The 19,404-nt window shown below is 47.2% G+C and overlaps 2 protein-coding genes across 2 annotated transcripts in view; one reads left to right on the top strand and one right to left on the bottom strand.

The window, feature by feature from the left end:
• Window positions 1-19,404, bottom strand: part of LOC149445429 (oocyte zinc finger protein XlCOF29-like) — a 56,091-nt gene that overhangs the window by 17,934 nt on the left and 18,753 nt on the right. The window lies entirely within an intron of this gene.
• LOC149445430 (uncharacterized) lies at window positions 676-17,802 on the top strand. Its single transcript, XM_089653837.1, has 5 exons — window positions 676-880; window positions 11,469-11,605; window positions 11,692-11,815; window positions 13,632-13,660; window positions 15,920-17,802. The coding sequence occupies exons 1-5, from the start codon at window positions 676-678 to the stop codon at window positions 17,105-17,107; spliced, it is 1,683 nt and encodes a 560-aa protein (XP_089509963.1). The 3' UTR covers window positions 17,108-17,802.

Below are 19,404 nucleotides of genomic sequence, written 5' to 3'. Positions count from 1 at the left end.
GTTTTCAATACCTGATGGAAAGCACCTGTATGAACCTCTGTTCTTCAGAGTGGTAGTCTTTAAGGGGTTGAATAATTGTGGCAATGAAGAAACCACATAAGAACCATTTACTACTGTATTACATAAACAATTGATGTCATTTTAGTTGCATTTGGGTAGTTACAACGTCCTTGTAGGATTTGATTCTGAATACAATTCCAAATGTACACTATAGTCCCTAAACCCCTTTACAGCATTGGGGGTTGAATAATTTTGGACACAACTGTATTTGATAAAAAGAAAGCTGACACTTTACCATCTCATCAATTATATGACTGCCCTATTGGGCAGCTTCCAGGGGCAGCCAACATTTGCCAACGTTTATCAGAAGTTCATCAAGGGCTTCTCAACCATTATAGCCCCCATTACCCAACTCACTAGCCAGCATACACATTGTCTCTGGAGCCAAGAAGCACAGACAGCCTTTGAGCAGTTAAAAAAGCAGTTCACTTCTGCTCCTGTATTACAACACCCAGAGCCAACACTTCCCTTCATCCTGGAGGTGGATGCATCAGAGGTAGCTACAGGAGCCAAGGCCCAAAAGCTCTGCTCCTTCTGGTAGCTTTTTGCTCTAAGAAACTAAGCCAAGCTGAAAGGCACTACGACATAGGCAACAGGGAACTTTTGGAGATCAAAATGGCGTTCAAAGAATGGAGGTACCTTTTGGAAGGAGCTAGTCACTCAATCATGATCTTCACAGTTCTCAAGAATCTAGAATATTTAAGATCTGCCAAGCGCCTAAGACCGCAGCAAGCTAGATGGGTCCTATATTTCTCCATCTTCAATTTTCACATGACCTACCGCTCAGGATCCAAGAATGGGAAAGCAGATGCTCTATCACGTATGTTCCCAGATTCAGTTGAAACTTTGCCCCCGATACCATCCTGTCGGCCCAAAATTTTTTGTTGATTCAGCCCAGTCTGAAGCTTTTGATTGAACAGGCATCTGCACGGTGTGCCGTACCTGAGCAGAACTCATTAAGAAGGCAGGATGGCTTTCTGTGGCACCAGGATAAGATCTTTGTACCCCAGGAGGTAAGATCCCAAGTTTTCAAGACATTCCACGACCATCAACTGGCTGAAAAACAATGGACCTGATCCAGCGATCGTTTTGGTGGCCCAACTTAAGTCAGGACTGCAGAACTTAAGTAAAATCCTGCACAGTATGTCTACGTAGCAAGGGAGACAAAGCAGAGGGCATGGGGGTTGCTGAGGCCCCTATCCATTCCTAATCATCCCTGGGGAATTATCACAATGGACTTTATTGTACACTTGCCGCCCTCTGAGGGGTTTGCTACCATCCTAGTAGTGATAGATCGGCTATCCAAGATGGCCCACTTTCTGCCAATGATAGGAACTCCGTTGGCGCCTGAGACGGCACATATTTTTATTAAGGAAATCGTTAGGCTACACGAACTGCCCAGCAATATCGTGTCTGACCGAGGGGTTCAATTTACCTCCAGGTTCTGGAGAGCCTTATGTAAAACCCTGAAAGTGGAACTCTGCCTATCATCGGCCTACCACCCTCAAAGTAATGGACAAACTGAACAAACTAACCAAACGTTGGAACAATATCTACGATGTCTCTCCGCCTTTTCCCAGGATGACTGGACATCTCTACTCCCATTAGCAGAATGTGCATACAATAATTCCGTCCATTCCGCTATGAATCAGTCGCAATTTTGGGCCAATTACGGATTCCACCCTTCGTGCCTGCCGGATACCATACTCGAAACCTCGGTACCTGCAGTTCAGGACAGAATCCGCAGGATACAGGACAACTATTGAGCTCTCCAGAAATCCATACAAAGACTGCAAACTGACTACAAAAGATACTATGAAAAGAAACGGAGGGGAAATCCTTCTCTGCAGGTTGGAGACCAGGCTTGGTTATCAACAGCCAACCTAAAACTTCCTTGCCCATCGCGGAAGTTGGGACCAAGATACATTGGGCCCTTTCAGATCAAACGAGTAATCAATCCAGTGGCATATGAGCTATCTCTTCCCGAATCATATGGGATTCACCCAGTCTTCCATGTTTTTCTGCTAAAGCCAGCAGTTCATGATCCATTTCCGGGAAGAGTAGAACCTCCTCCGCCGCCAATAACAGTTGGGGAGGATGCAGAATATGAGATAGAATCAATCCTGCACTGCAAGAAAGGCAGATTCAGTTCTTGATCAAATGGAAGGGGTAACTCCTGAAGAAGGCTCCTGGGAACCAAAGACAACATACATGCCCCAAGACTTCTCCAGGAGTTCTACTCCAAATATCCAGACAAGATGGCCCAAGTAGGCATCTGGAGGCTGCCCCCCTTGGGGGGGCACTGTCAGGGCTCTGTCCTCAGCAGAGGTGTTAGGAGACCTGACACCCCTGCCAGTACCTTGCATGGCCACAGTTCACATTGGCTCAAATTTGGCAGCAAACGGCCTTTATAAGGAAGCCCTGCACTACTCTCAGGTGCTGGTTGATCTCTGGCTCCCCGTTACCTTGTTCCTGTGCTACTGTGAACTGTGATTTCCTGTTCCTGTGCTACTGTGATCTGTGATTTCCTGTTACCGACTCGGCTTGCTCCTGGACCTGTCTTCTCTGCTTAAACCCTGACCTGACCTCTGCTTGGCTAACGGATATTCTCTCTTGCTCCTCTGTGTATGACCTTGGTTATCACATCTGACTACATCTGTTCTGATCTCCACCCAGTACCGGATCTTGGCTTTGATCCGGCTATCCAGTAATCCTCTGTTCCCCGGAAGGGCTTTCATACCTCGCACAGGCACCTCCTGTCTGCAGACCTCATCTCAGTGCATCAGTTGTGCTCCTGGGTGGACCACCAACAAGCACTCCTACAGGCGACCTGTGCCACTTTGCGCCTGATTCCTGCTGTCCCACTCTCAGGGGAGTCTGGAACTTAGCTGCAAGGGAAGCCCTCTCTCCATTGGCCTCTCACACCAGGTAAGTGACAACGGAGGAGAGCGGACACATTCACTCCCTTCTTGTCCTGACCCAGAAGTGATGTTATGACAGATTTCCCGTCCATCGAGGCCGGCAAAGAATGTAATGCGGTGTGATGTGTACTACATTACATCCAATGTTGTACATGGGAGACATTGGGGGTCTTTTAGACCCTGGATGACTCAATAAAGAGAACCTGTCATCAAAAATTATCTCATAGAGGACTTTGTCCCCTTAAGTAAAAATGTTTTTTAATTGTAAAAAATGAAAGTTACACCCAAGTATATAACTCCTCCCCCCCACCCCCACATATATGCACACCCAAACGTAAGAGCACACGCTGGAGCGCCTACATGTGATAACATTGATTGTGATACACGTTACATATCGCCGGTCACACCAGAATGAGAGGATAATTCTAGGAGCAGACCTCCTCCGTACTCTATACTGATGACCTAGAAGGGGCTATAAATGTGTCCCCTATAGATAATACCGGGACTAAAGGTTGTCACCATTTCAGCACACACAACTTAAGGTTTGACATGTTGGATATCTATTTACTCGCTGCAACCTCGGCTTTTATATTTTTACACATAAATGGGTCATTTATTGCTTTTTGTGCCCTGAAATCAGCTTAAGTGTATTTTTTAATGAAATTTGACATTTCCTAGACTTTGTGATAATATTTTGTGATATAAAAAATTAGAACTGCCGTTATTTTATTCTCTAAAGTCTCTACTTTCAGAAAATCGATATTTTGGGGGTTTTGTGTCATCTTTAGGGCTAAAATTATTTTTTAAATGTGCAAAAAATGCAAAAACGTCTCTGGGAGTGAGAGACCAGAAAGGATAAGCTGGACACTCCCCTTTCCTGAGGAGCAGCCAATCGGTTCTCATTACACTGCAAGGTCTCTCGCCTCCCTGATAGTCCCGGGTGCAGTGCTGGAGACAGGCGGGGGAGGGGAGGAGGAGATAAACAGCGCAATGTTACACATATGAAATGTTTTAGTCGCTATAAAGCCCCTTTCATTTTTGAAACCCCAGATATTCCTAAAAGAGCCTCAGATTTATATACATTTTTTGTTTAAAAGGAATGTTTCCTTCCTCCTGAGCAGCAATGTAAGGGGCTCTATGCTCCATACTCCTGACCCCGGCACTCCATCATTGTGTTGGCTGCATAGTGTAATGATTGCCCATTGGCTGCCTGTGTAGTGTCATCATTGCCCTTTGTAGGCCATGTATGGTCAGGATGGTCCTTGTCTTGTCTATTTATTGTCAGTGCTGTTTGTTTAGAGGACCATATTACTAGAATTTATCTCCACAATGAGGAGAATGTTCCGGCCCCGGAAGTGGGTGACGTTCTGCCCCTGAAGGGGTTCATCTGGGTTCCCACACTATATATGTGTGTATCATCATCTGCTGGTGATAAAAGACGTCACAGTGACTATGGAGGAAGAGGACGGACGTGAATATGGAGGAAGAGGACAGGCGTGACTATGGAGGAAGAGGACGGACGTGACTATGGAGGAAGAGGACGGACGTGACTATGGAGGAAGAGGACGGACGTGACTATGGAGGAAGAGGACAGATGTGACTGTGGAGGAAGAGGACGGACGTGACTGTGGAGGAAGAGGACGGACGTGACTGTGGAGGAAGAGGACGGACGTGACTGTGGAGGAAGAGGACGGACGTGACTGTGGAGGAAGAGGACGGACGTGACTGTGGAGGAAGAGGACGGACGTGACTGTGGAGGAAGAGGACGGACGTGACTGTGGAGGAAGAGGACGGACGTGACTGTGGAGGAAGAGGACGGACGTGACTGTGGAGGAAAAGGGCGGACGTGACTGTGGAGGAAAAGGGCGGACGTGACTATGGAGGAAGAGGACGGACGTGACTATGGAGGAAGAGGACCGACGTGACTATGGAGGAAGAGGACCGACGTGACTATGGAGGAAGAGGACCGACGTGACTATGGAGGAAGAGGACCGACGTGACTATGGAGGAAGAGGACGGACGTGACTATGGAGGAAGAGGACGGACGTGACTATGGAGGAAGAGGACGGACGTGACTATGGAGGAAGACGACGGACGTGACTATGGAGTAACAGGACGGACGTGACTATGGAGGAAGACGACGGACGTGACTATGGAGTAACAGGACGGACGTGACTATGGAGGAAGAGGACGGACGTGACTATGGAGGAAGAGGACGGACGTGACTATGGAGGAAGAGGACGGACGTGACTATGGAGGAAGAGGACGGACGTGACTATGGAGGAAGAGGACAGACGTAAACGTGGAGGAAGAGGACGGATGTGACTATGGAGGAAGAGGACCGACGTGACTATGGAGGAAGAGGACGGACGTGACTATGGAGGAAGAGGACGGACGTGACTATGGAGCAAGAGGACGGACGTGACTATGGAGCAAGAGGACGGACGTGACTATGGAGCAAGAGGACCGACGTGACTATGGAGGAAGAGGACGGACGTGACTATGGAGGAAGAGGACGGACGTGACTATGGAGCAAGAGGACGGACGTGACTATGGAGCAAGAGGACCGACGTGACTATGGAGGAAGAGGACCGACGTGACTATGGAGGAAGAGGACCGACGTGACTATGGAGGAAGAGGACCGACGTGACTATGGAGGAAGAGGACCGACGTGACTATGGAGGAAGAGGAACGACGTGACTATGGAGGAAGAGGAACGACGTGACTATGGAGGAAGAGGAACGACGTGACTATGGAGCAAGAGGAACGACGTGACTATGGAGCAAGAGGAACGACGTGACTATGGAGCAAGAGGAACGACGTGACTATGGAGCAAGAGGAACGACGTGACTATGGAGCAAGAGGAACGACGTGACTATGGAGCAAGAGGAACGACGTGACTATGGAGCAAGAGGAACGACGTGACTATGGAGCAAGAGGAACGACGTGACTATGGAGCAAGAGGAACGACGTGACTATGGAGCAAGAGGAACGACGTGACTATGGAGCAAGAGGAACGACGTGACTATGGAGCAAGAGGAACGACGTGACTATGGAGCAAGAGGAACGACGTGACTATGGAGCAAGAGGAACGACGTGACTATGGAGCAAGAGGACTCGACGTGACTATGGAGGAAGAGGACCGACGTGACTATGGAGGAAGAGGACCGACGTGACTATGGAGGAAGAGGACCGACGTGACTATGGAGGAAGAGGACCGACGTGACTATGGAGGAAGAGGACCGACGTGACTATGGAGGAAGAGGACCGACGTGACTATGGAGGAAGAGGACCGACGTGACTATGGAGGAAGAGGACCGACGTGACTATGGAGCAAGAGGACCGACGTGACTATGGAGCAAGAGGAACGACGTGACTATGGAGCAAGAGGAACGACGTGACTATGGAGCAAGAGGAACGACGTGACTATGGAGCAAGAGGAACGACGTGACTATGGAGCAAGAGGAACGACGTGACTATGGAGCAAGAGGACCGACGTGACTATGGAGGAAGAGGACCGACGTGACTATGGAGGAAGAGGACCGACGTGACTATGGAGGAAGAGGACCGACGTGACTATGGAGGAAGAGGAACGACGTGACTATGGAGCAAGAGGAACGACGTGACTATGGAGCAAGAGGAACGACGTGACTATGGAGCAAGAGGAACGACGTGACTATGGAGCAAGAGGAACGACGTGACTATGGAGCAAGAGGAACGACGTGACTATGGAGCAAGAGGAACGACGTGACTATGGAGCAAGAGGAACGACGTGACTATGGAGCAAGAGGAACGACGTGACTATGGAGCAAGAGGACCGACGTGACTATGGAGCAAGAGGACCGACGTGACTATGGAGGAAGAGGACCGACGTGACTATGGAGGAAGAGGACGGACGTGACTATGGAGTAACAGGACGGACGTGACTATGGAGGAAGAGGACGGACGTGACTATGGAGGAAGAGGACGGACGTGACTATGGAGGAAGAGGACGGACGTAAACGTGGAGGAAGAGGACGGACGTGACTATGGAGGAAGAGGACCGACGTGACTATGGAGGAAGAGGACGGACGTGACTATGGAGCAAGAGGACGGACGTGACTATGGAGGAAGAGGACCGACGTGACTATGGAGGAAGAGGACCGACGTGACTATGGAGGAAGAGGACCGACGTGACTATGGAGGAAGAGGACTGACATGATGGGGGGTTACTGGGTGTAAATAAAACATAACATCACTTCCTGTCTGTCCCTGACATCACTTCCTGTCTGCATTCCATAGAGACTTCCTGTGTGAGTATAGGTGAGATCCCCACCTTGTGGAGTTCAGAGGAACTGCAGCCCCGAGATCCATCCCATAATCCCCCTTCCTGTATAATATGTACCTTACAGGGATACTACGGGAGATGAAACATTACTGAATAAAGGAAGAAGAAATAAATGTAACTCTTATGTAACCAACTGTTCAACAAACATCTCTTATTACATATAGAAAAGTCTTACAAACACAGAACACAAAATACAAATGTATAGCTAATGAGAGCGATCCCGCCAAACCTGATCCTTCTGGGGGGGACAATGCAAAAATATATATCAATCCACTCATAATGACATCATCTTCTGGGAGTGTCTGCACATCCATCCATTTCATACACATTTCATTGTCTCAGCAGATCTCCTGCAGCCTATTAGCACCCATTTCCCTCTCTATGTCTCAGCGGATCTCCTGCAGCCTATTAGCACCCATTTCCATCTCTATGTCTCAGCAGATCTCCTGCAGCCTATTAGCTCCCATTTCCCTCTCTATGTCTCAGCGGATCTCCTGCAGCCTATTAGTGCCCATTTCCCTCTCTATGTCTCAGCAGATCTCCTGCAGCCTATTAGCACCCATTTCCCTCTCTATGTCTCAGCAGATCTCCTACAGCCTATTAGCACCCATTTCCCTCTCAATGTCTCAGCGGATCTCCTGCAGCCTATTAGCACCCATTTCCATCTCTATGTCTCAGCAGATCTCCTGCAGCCTATTAGCTCCCATTTCCCTCTCTATGTCTCAGCGGATCTCCTGCAGCCTATTAGTGCCCATTTCCCTCTCTATGTCTCAGCAGATCTCCTGCAGCCTATTAGCTCCCATTTCCCTATGTCTCAGCAGATCTCCCGTAGCCTATTAGCGCCCATTTCCCTCTCTATGTCTCAGCAGATCTCCCGCAGCCTATTAGCTCCCATTTCCCTCTCTATGTCTCAGCGGATCTCCTGCAGCCTATTAGCTCCAATTTCCCTCTCTATGTCTCAGCGGATCTCCCGCAGCCTATTAGCACCCATTTCCCTCTCTATGTCTCAGCAGATCTCCTGCAGCCTGACTGCTCGGGGAACACATTTTGGCTCCTCTGATTTTGCAGTAAATGTGATTGCATTAGTCCTGTTGATTTTCAAATTTCCATGTAATAAAAGGTGTCACATGATGTCGGGTTCCCCTTTCTCTCCTCCCTGAGTGTGTATTTAGAGGCGGAGCTCCTGCTGGAATGGTGGTCGGAGGCGGAGTCTAGGAGGGAGACTGACAGAACCCGCAGCAGACTTGCAGGAGTGAGCGAGGAGGATCCGGTTCCTTTACCATCGGAGATGAGGAGAGTGTGAAGGATGTTTCTGACTCTGGGAGCTGAAAAGCTGGGAGTCCTATTGGTGTGGTGAGGGGGAAGCACTACTAGGGGGCGCCCTCACCATCCCGTGTACAAGAGGTGGAAGAAGGCGGGGCTACACTACAGCTGACACAGTTTGGAGGGCGGAGCACTTTCACACCTTATCAACTTTTCACTGATTGGTGGATTTTTGTAGTAAAATAAGTGGATTGAAGTAGATGCAAAGTGGAAGCGGTGGACTTGCAGAGGACACTATACTGAGCACACAATATTGTCTGTCTCCATGGATTTGCACAGGATTTGAGATGATTTCCTATAGCAGCAAATCTGATGAGATGAATGAAGTGGGTGTAAAGTGGAAGCAGTGGATGTGCAGGGAGCAGCATCTTGAGCACAAAGCACTTTATGTTGTGGATGATTTGCACACGGTTCAGATTCCTTCATTTATTGATAAACCCCATAAGAGCAATGAAGTGGGTGTAAAGTGGAAGCAGTGGATGTGCAGAGAATAGGATTTGGAGCCCCGAGCTCTTTATCTCTGAATGTCTCCACATATTTGTAGTGTATTTGTGATGATTTCTGTGCACACACAATAGGACAGCGCTGTGACACATAATGCTCTTCTAGATGACAGGGAATCCTTCCCTTTGTTACAGCAGCAGTCCGCTAGAAGGTTTTTGTAGGTTTGGAGTTGTTACACATAGCGCGGGTTTTATCCATTTATAGTGATGACATCATTGCCCAAATCTGGGGGTCACCAGCCATTTCCACCCTTTACTCCCAGCTGGGGGGCTTTGTATCCATATACCAGATGTTCTACAGGACTAAATCTGCAATCAATGTTACTGCAAAATCAAAGGGGCCAAAACCCCTCCCCCGAGGAGTCATATATTTCTGTCCCCCTTGGTGGGAGTGGAGGTGACCCCTCTATGAGGATCTACAGTCCATACACACCCAGCACAAGGCCGGGGTCACACTACCAGACGCTTCTCGGGGCTGCAGTTCCTCTGAGCTCCACAAGGTGGGGATCTCACTTCTACCCACACAGGAAGTCTCTATGGAAGACAGACAGGAAGTGATGTCAGGTAAAGACAGGAAGTGATGTCAGATACAGACAGGAAGTTACATGAATGAGGAAGTAGAGAGTCGACATTCCTGGATCTGGCAGCAGAGGAGGTAATATGTAGATTATCCCCTTCAGGGGGAGGAGTTGATGATAATATATTTGCTCCCAAAGCTGGCCTACATGGTTCAGTTTCATCGTTCAGCCAGCGGGATGACCATAAAAACTGAAGTGATTCCCCCATCCACACATTGGAGGTGGATGGGGGAATCCTCCCCGCTGCACTCTTGTATTCTGACAATGGGGGGACTCCTCCGCTCTCAGAATACACAGATCAGCACTGAAGCTATTGGCTGCAGCCGCTGGGGGAGTGGCTTTTATCCGGCAGTGGCCACACATGGATGGAAATGTGAGCGATCCCTGCTGAACCAGCTGAATTTCCATGGATCTATGGTCACCTTCAGTGACTTCCTCCCCTCCCCCTCATCTCCTTCATGATGGAAGTCATGCTGAGTTCATCTCCCATTGGCTGAGCAATATTCTCATTTGTCTCTCAGCTCCTTCTTGCTATTCCTCGTCCTGCCTGTTGTTTCCTTGGATTGATTTTCTGTGTAGTGACCCCGGCTTGGTCTCTTGGATGCGCTCGTCTGTTGCTTGCCCTGACCTTTCTCCTGATTCCTGGATCTCCTCCTCATCTCTCCTCCATATCCTCTTACACAGCTTTTCTCCACACCTGCAGTGACCCTGGGGGGAGGAAACTTGGCACCAGCACGCCGCCAAATCCATCCCCACCATTAGGGGCTCTGGAGACAATTGTCTGCTATTTACACTCCGTTCCTCCGCACGTCACCTGATCACATGACAGCTTACTTCCACAGATTCCGGACAGATTTCTGGATGGTAAAGGTCAAAGGTCACTCCTCAGTTTAGGAGAGGTAGGACGCACCCAGGAACAAGGATTTGATTTACACAGGAGCCTCATATAGAGGACCCCTCAAATCTCCCCATCCAAATGTCCCTCCATCCAGAGTCTATATGTCCTATGACATTACACTGACCACAGCTCCTCCCCCCAATGTCCCTCCATTCAGAGTCAGAGAATCCTATGACATCACGCTGACCTCACAGCTCCACCTCCCAATGTCCCTCCATCCAGAGTCAGAGAATCCTATGACATCACGCCGACCTCACAGCTCCACCTCCCAATGTCCCTCCATCCAGAGTCAGAGAATCCTATGACATCACACTGACCTCACAGCTCCTCCTCCCAATGTCCCTCCATCCAGAGTCAGAGAATCCTATGACATCACACTGACCTCACAGCTCCTCCTCCCAATGTCCCCCCATCCAGAGTCAGAAAATCCTATGACATCACACTGACCTCACAGCTCCTCCTCCCAATGTCCCTCCATCCAGAGTCAGAGAATCCTATGACATCACACTGACCTCACAGCTCCTCCTCCCAATGTCCCTCCATCCAGAGTCAGAGAATTCTATGACATCACACTGACCTCACAGCTCCTCCTCCCAATGTCCCTCCATCTGACATTTTTCTGTTCCTCTTAGGATGTGGGGGTCCCTTGGTATCCTCACATGTAAAGTGAGACTGTTGGTCCTGCGTTGTATGTAATGACATCAGAATGCTGCAACAAGCCTATACCCTGCGTAGTGTGGGGGTCCTGTGGGGGGAATTATACCTCAGCCTGAAGTGGGGCTTTAATAAAATGGAGACCTGAATGGAGAGGTGAGGAGGATTCTGGGAATATCATTTGATGTGACTATTTGTGTTCAGATGTAGAGTTTTCCTCCTGTGAAGTCTGGAGATCATATGACATCACATTGCCTCCACCTCCCTCCCTGATAGAAGAGAGAAAGAAGAAGAAGATTCTAGAAGTCACCAGAGAGATCACTGAGCTGCTGACAGGAGAGGTGAGCGGTGCCGGGAATTCTGGGACATTCTCCAGTAACAGACAAGGGATGTGTCTGGATGGTGACTGTATCATTGTGTGTGTCAGGTTCCTATAAGGTGTCAGGGTGTCACTGTCTATTTCTCCATGGAGGAGTGGGAGTATTTAGAAGGACACAAGGATCTCTACAAGGACGTCATGATGGACAATCAGCCGCCCCTCACATCACCGGGTAAGAGGAGACTTTATTGTAAAGGAGAGAGCAGTACGGAGGGTACACTAGACATGTGCAGAGTTTAAAAAAAAAATTTGTTTCAAGATCAATTTAAGTTATTAATTTATTTGTGTTGCATTTGAATCAAAATTTGTTTTGTTTATTCATTTTCAAATGGATTAAAAATGTTTTCGAAGTATTCAAATTGAATTGATACAAATTCTTTGTGAAAACTAGCTGGTTGCTAGGAAGTTTGCGGCCGCCATGTCCTTAACAACCATGACTCATCTGCTATCAGAGACATTCTCCACGAGTATAAAAAATCAATGCTGGCATTAAAAATAAAATCCATCTGGTATAGATTTTGAGGGGAACCCCACTCTAAAATAAAAAAAATGGTATGGGAACCCCTAAAATCCATACCAGACCCTTATTGGAACTTGTAGTCCAGCAGGATATTTTCTAGGAGGGAATGAGTGAGCGATCCCCTGAATTATATTAGGCCACATGCCCTGAATATGAATGAGATTTAGGCCAGGGGTTCCCCCCCGGAAGCTCCTTTTCCCCATGTTGATGGGGAAAAAAGCCTTTCCGTGCATCCCTGGCTTGGTGGTTGTGGGGGATTGTATTCTGGGGGGCTTATCAAAATCTTGAAGCCCCGGATAAAAAAGGGGCCCCCAGATTCCGGCTCCCTATGTGAATGAGCAGCTGTACATAGTACCTCTACTCATTCACCTAAAAAAGTGTCAAAATTAAATAATTACACAAACACAGTTTTTGACAAGTCCGACCTGCACAAACAAACAAAAAAAAGAGGTGCGCACACGACACTTGCCTCTCAGCAACTTACAACTCCGCTTCACCCAACAGTAAATAAACAAAGCGGTGGGTCTTTGGTGACAGTGAGTGACCCCGCCCCTTTGTGTATTTCCCATCATCACTGGGAACCAGACTTGTCAGTTGTTGGATGTCTAGCAGTGGTTTATAGACAAAGGGGCAGAATCACCCACTGTGACCTCGCTCCTTTCTTTATTTGTCATTAATGGGCACTGGAGCTGTCAGTCACCTGTAAGGGAAGTGTCACATGCGCACCTTCTTTTTTTTCTCTTTCTTTTTTTTGTTTTTTCAGCTTGGCGGCTGGCGTTCATGGTGATTGACGCTGCATTTACTTCAGTGAACATTGTTTTTTTTTTCTAAAAAAGATTTGTCAAAAACTGTGTTTTTAATTTATTTATGACAGTTTGGTAAATGAGTAGGACCACTGTGTACCCCATACTCATTCACATGGGGGGCGGGATCTGGGGGCCTCCTTTTCCTTCTTGCATGCTCGGATAAGGGTCTGGTTTGGGGGGGACTTCACAACATAATTTTTTTTAAGCTTTGGTGTGGACTTCCTTTTAAACTCCATATTAGACCCGAAGGGCCTGGTTGGGATTGGGGTGACCCCCCCCCCCCATGCTGTTATTTATTAATCATTTTTAAAGTTGTCATTGTTTGTTTACATTCTTCTGTCGGCCAATAATCCTGCTGATAGCAGATGAGTCGCAGTTGTCACAGATGTGTGGCTGGTGACCGCCCGATCCTTCACAACCAGCTATTATCATATTCATTGGGATCATTGGTTTCATTCAGATTAAACAAATTAATTTTATTTTTCCTTTAAAATTTGTTTCAGATTTGTTGAAATTCATTATTGTTGTAGTTCGTAATTTTGGATACATTCGAATCTCTGAATAACAAACAAACAGTCCATGTGTAGGGTCCACCTAGATCCCCCATCATCTGATAAACACATAGAAACAATGGATTCAGTCAGTGTGTGTGTTTCCTACAGATGGATCCAGTCATGGGAACCCACCAGAGAGATGTCCCCATCCTCTGTATTCCCGGGATTCCACACAGGAAGGTCACACCATCCCTCACCATCATCAGGTAGATGAGGAACAATTATTGGTAGTTGTGATTTATACACAGCATGTTTGTTACAATGAATGTTTTATTATATCTTTCAGAGTGGAATCCTCGGGGATGATAATATTGATGTTAAAGAAGAGTATAAAGAGGAGGATGAGGAGTATGGAGTGATGGAGGAGTTTTCAGAAGGACACAAGGAGATGATGGAGCCACCTAATACCAGGAACCCACCAGAGAGATGTCCCCGTCCTCTGTATTCCCAGGATTCCACACAGGAAGGTCACACCATCCCTCACTATTACAAGGTTGGTGGGATGGAGCATCTAGAACATGGATTCATAGAGACAATGTGTGGATTTTTTATGTGATATTCTCTCTCATTTCCTTGATTTAGAGTGGAGATCCAATCGATATAGAATTTGAGGTGAAAGCAGAAGAAGAAGAGGCGTATGTGAGGGATGATCAGCACTCTATGGAGGAGGATGGAATAACGGGGACATTTATAGAGGAGGACACTCCTACAGAGATCAGCACAGGTGGGTCATGAACACTAAATCCATTCCTCCACCCATACTGCTCACTGATTGGTCCAGAGTAGGGCGGGGACTGGGTGATATCAGCCTGTAATCCCCTGGTCACTTTCCTGAGCTGTGTTCCCCGTCCTGTATTCCTGGATTTCTCTCGGATAATCTTCCTTCTCTGTGCTGCAGACACAATTTATGTATCTAGACTGGATTTATGGAGGTTCTGGGGTTCAGCTGGCAGCAAAATGTTGATTTTCACCATAGATGTCTATGAGTCCAGCAAGATCTCTGACAGAACATTTCTCCCAGGGTTCCTTGCTCTGTGGTCTGCTGGCTGTGCCGGGTGGAGGGATATGTCTGTAGTGTCTCAGACCCAAGTCACTGAGTGCAGTCTCAGGAGATGGGAGGCAGCGGTGTGGGATCTCTGCAACTTGTCTACAGTAAACATTTAATCTTCCACTGATTGCTGAATACCAATATTATGAGTCCTGACCCTTACACTAAATAATTTATATTGTACATTACATCCTCCTGACCCCTGCACTATATACTCTATGTTGTACATTACATCCTCCTGATCCCTGCACTATATACTGTATGTTGTACATTACATACTCCTGACCCCTGCACTATATACTCTATGTTGTACATTACATACTCCTGACCCCTGAACTATATACTCTGTTGTACATTACATACTCCTGACCCCTGCACTATATACTCTATGTTGTACATTACATACCCCTGACCCCTGCACTATATACTCTATGTTGTACATTACATACTCCTGACCCCTGCACTATATACTCTATGTTGTACATTACATACTCCTGACCCCTGCACTATATACTCTATATTGTACATTACATACTCCTGACCCCTGCACTATATACTCTGTTGTACATTACATACTCCTGACCCCTGCACTATATACTCTATGTTGTACATTACATACTCCTGACCCCTGCACTATATACTCTATGTTGTACATTACATACTCCTGACCCCTGCACTATATACTCTGTTGTACAGTCCATAGTCCTGACTTCTGCTCTCCCCCTCCCCCCACTGCTATATATACACATAATATGGATTCTCTTTTCTTCCCCCCATTTCCTCCCAGCTGGAAATTTTATATCGGATGATGTGATTGGAGCACAGACTTTTACATGGTGATAATAATGTGATAACATCCTCCAACTTTGACCCTTAAACAGAAAGTGCTAATGAGGGAGGAGTCAATACCCCAATGATGGTGGTCTTCAGGATCAGTCCAATCTTCATCTTGGTTGTTCTCCCCCCATCCTCACTCTCTGACCTCTGGTGGGGCTCAGCCCCGCTGTTCTTCATGACTAAATCATGGAGTAAATAAGGAAGTGCAGTACTTATTGTGTTGGGAAGATGGTGATGAGTGATAGAGGGGGTGGGGACCCTCGTCCTATAATCCCCTCATCACTGTCCCTCCTATAAAAGACAGTTCTGGTTGTTTCCTCACTCTCTTACTAAGGTCCATGAATAAAGAAATGACCTGGTAGGAGATCAGAGGAGCCATTTCCTAGTTCCCTTGAGGGTAAAATTGTAAGCTCCTCAGAGACCAAGCTGCCTGATGTGGGCGGAGTCCTGGTTTGGGGGAACCAATCAGCTGCTGTCTAGTAATCCTCTTTGTCTTTGTATTTTAGTCCATGGCCGGGAGATGAGGAAAACCTCAGAGGATTGTCTCACTTTGTCTCCAGACTGGAAAGTAGAAGATGAGGACATCACACAGTTTAGTCCAGGAGAAAACCCGGCTCCCTCCAATGTCCATCCGGCACCACCTAGTGTAGATGGACCATCGGATTCCTCGTATCCTGAGGAACCTGAGTGTGGGAAATGTTTTTCAGAGAAGTCCGATCTTTGCAGACATCAGAAATCTCACACAGGGGAAAAGCTGAATTCCTGTTCTGAGTGCGGGAAATGTTTTTCACTTAAATCCAGTCTTTGCAGACATCAGAAATATCATACGGGGAAAAAGCTGTATTCCTGTTCTGAGTGCGGGAAATGTTTTTCAAGTTTGTCCAGTCTATTCACACATCATAGATCTCACACCGGGGAGAAGCCATATTCCTGTCCTGAGTGTGGGAAATGTTTTTCATACAAGTCTGTTCTTTGCAGACATCAGAAAGCTCACACAGGAAAGAAGTCGTATTCCTGTTCTGTGTGCGGGAAATGTTTTTCACAGAAGTCCAATCTTTACAGACATCAGAGATGTCACATGGGGGAGAAGCCATATTCCTGTCCTGAGTGCGAGAAATGTTTTTCAAGTAAATCCAGTCTGTACACACATCAGAGATCTCACACAGGGGAGAAGCTGTATTCCTGTGCTGAGTGCGGGAAATGTTTTTCATATAAGTCCGTTCTTTGCAGGCATCAGAAATCTCACATGGGGAAGAAGCCGAATTCCTGTTCTGTGTGCGGGAAATGTTTTTCACAGAAGTCTAATCTTTACACACATCTGAGAACTCACACGGGGGAGAAGCCGTATTCCTGTCCTGATTGTGGGAAATGTTTTTCAAATAAGTCTCATCTTCACGCACATCAGAGATCTCACACGGGGGAGAAGCCGTATTCCTGTCCTGAGTGCGGGAAATGTTTTTCACGGAAGTCCAATCTTTACACACATCAGAGATCTCACACAGGGGAGAAGCCATTTTCCTGTCCTGAGTGTGGTAAATGTTTTTCAAATAAGCCCCATCTTCACACACATCAGAGATCTCACACAGGGGAGAAGCCGTATTCCTGTTCTGAGTGTGGGAAATGTTTTTCATGGAAGTGCAATCTTTCCAGACATCAGAGATCTCACATGGGGGAGAAGCCACTTTCCTGTCCTGAGTGAGGGAAGTGTTCCTCACTGGAGTCCTGTCTTCCTGTACATCAGGGCTCCCACACAACCCTGGAGGTGTATTAGTGCCTTGAGTGCGGGAAATGTATTCTAGATGAATGTTGCTTGACATCCCAGCTCTCATGTGGGCAAGAAGCACACCCTGATATACACCTCAGATATACTCCATGGCTGATCTTCATCATGGAAGAAACAGTTCATAAGGAGATCAGAGGTCCCCAAAGACATGGATGAAGTGTGGGATCGGGTCGGCCACTGATGGCAGGGGAAGAATAAAAATGGAATCCTGACCTATGAGTACATTTTGTGCTGGGAGATTTCACAAACACTTGGAGGTCTATTTAAAAAAAACATCATTTGAAGGAATGTGAGGAGCCTTCACCCAGCTGTGACAAGTTTTGGCCATGTTCTTATTTCATATGATCATTGGCGCCATCTAGTGGCCATAATGTCATTTTCATTTAACCCCCTCAGTACCGGGTACTTTCCCCCCTTCCAGCCCCGGACAATTTTCAGCTTTCAGCGTTCTCACACTTCCAATGACAATTACTCAGGAATGTAACATTGTACTATATGACATTTGTATCATTTTTCACACAAATTGCGCTTTCTTTTGGTGGAATTTATTCCTTTCTGGGATTTTATTTTTATGCTATAAAAGACCAAACATTAAACTAAAACTAAAATAATGTTTTCTTAGTTTCTGTTATAAAATGTTGCAAACAAGTAACTGCTTCATTTCTTTGGTTTCTTTCTCTTGGAATTCCCTTTTCTAGTTTTCAAAGATCTATACTCTCCTTCCTAACCTCAGAGCAGACCTTTGGATTATCCTCCTCCTCTCCTTCCTAACCTCAGAGCAGACCTTTGGATTGTCCTCCTCCTCTCCTTCCTAACCTCAGAGCAGACCTTTAGATTGTCCTCCTCCTCTCCTTCTTCCTAACCTCACAGCAGACCTTTGGATTGTCATCCTCCTCCTCTCCTTCCTAACCTCAAAGCAGACCTTTGGATTGTCCTCCTCCTCTCCTTCTTCCTAACCTCAGAGCAGACCTTTGGATTGTCCTCCTCCTCTCCTTCCTAACCTCACAGCAGACCTTTGGATTGTCCTCCTCCTCTCCTTCCTAACCTCACAGCAGACCTTTGGATTGTCCTCCTCCTCTCCTTCCTAACCTCAGAGCAGACCTTTGGATTGTCCTCCTCCTCTCCTTCCTAACCTCAGAGCAGACCTTTAGATTGTCCTCTTCCTCCTCTCCTTCCTAACCTCAGAGCAGACCTTTGGATTGTCATCCTCCTCCTCTCCTTCCTAACCTCAGAGCAGACCTTTAGATTGTCCTCTTCCTCCTCTCCTTCCTAACCTCAGAGCAGACCTTTAGATTGTCCTCCTCCTCTCCTTCTTCCTAACCTCAGAGCAGACCTTTGGATTGTCCTCCTCCTCCTCTCCTTCCTAACCTCAGAGCAGACCTTTGGATTGTCCTCCTCCTCCTCTCCTTCCTAACCTCAGAGCAGACCTTTGGATTGTCCTCCTCTCCTTCCTAACCTCACAGCAGACCTTTGGATTGTCCTCCTTCTCTCCTTCCTAACCTCAGAGCAGACCTTTAGATTGTCCTCTTCCTCCTCTCCTTCCTAACCTCAGAGCAGACCTTTGGATTGTCATCCTTCTCCTCTCCTTCCTAACCTCAGAGCAGACCTTTGGATTGTCCTCTTCCTCCTCTCCTTCCTAACCTCAGAACATACCTATGGATTGTCATCCTCCTCTCCTTCCTAACCTCAGAGCAGACCTTTAGATTTTCCTCCTCCTCTCCTTCTTCCTAACCTCAGAGCAGACCTTTGGATTGTCCTCCTCCTCTCCTTCTTCCTAACCTCAGAGCAGATCTTTGGATTGGCCTCCTCCCCCTTTACTTTTTAACCTCAGAGCAGATCTTTGGATTGTCCTCCTCCTCCTCTCCTTCCTAACCTCAGAGCAGACCTTTGGATTATCCTCCTCCTCTCCTTCCTAACCTCAGAGCAGACCTTTGGATTATCCTCCTCCTCTCCTTCCTAACCTCAGAGCAGACCTTTGGATTATCCTCCTCCTCTCCTTCCTAACCTCAGAGCAGATCTTTGGATTGGCCTCCTCCCCCTTTCCTTCTTAGCCTCAGAGCAGACCTTTGGATTGTCCTCCTCTCCTTCCTACCCTCAGAGAAGACCTTTGGATTATCCTCCTCCCCCTCTCCTTCCTAACCTCAGAGCAGACCTTTGGATTGTCCACCTCCTCTCCTTCCTAACCTCAGAGCAGACCTTTGGATTATCCTCCT

Source organism: Staurois parvus, unplaced genomic scaffold, assembly GCF_062004578.1.
Source record: "Staurois parvus isolate SC_StPar_1 unplaced genomic scaffold, SC_StPar_1.0 ptg000721l, whole genome shotgun sequence".
Taxonomy (NCBI): domain Eukaryota; kingdom Metazoa; phylum Chordata; class Amphibia; order Anura; family Ranidae; genus Staurois; species Staurois parvus.
The sequence above is the reverse complement of the archived record's forward strand: the minus strand, read 5'-3'. Positions and strand labels throughout refer to the sequence as shown.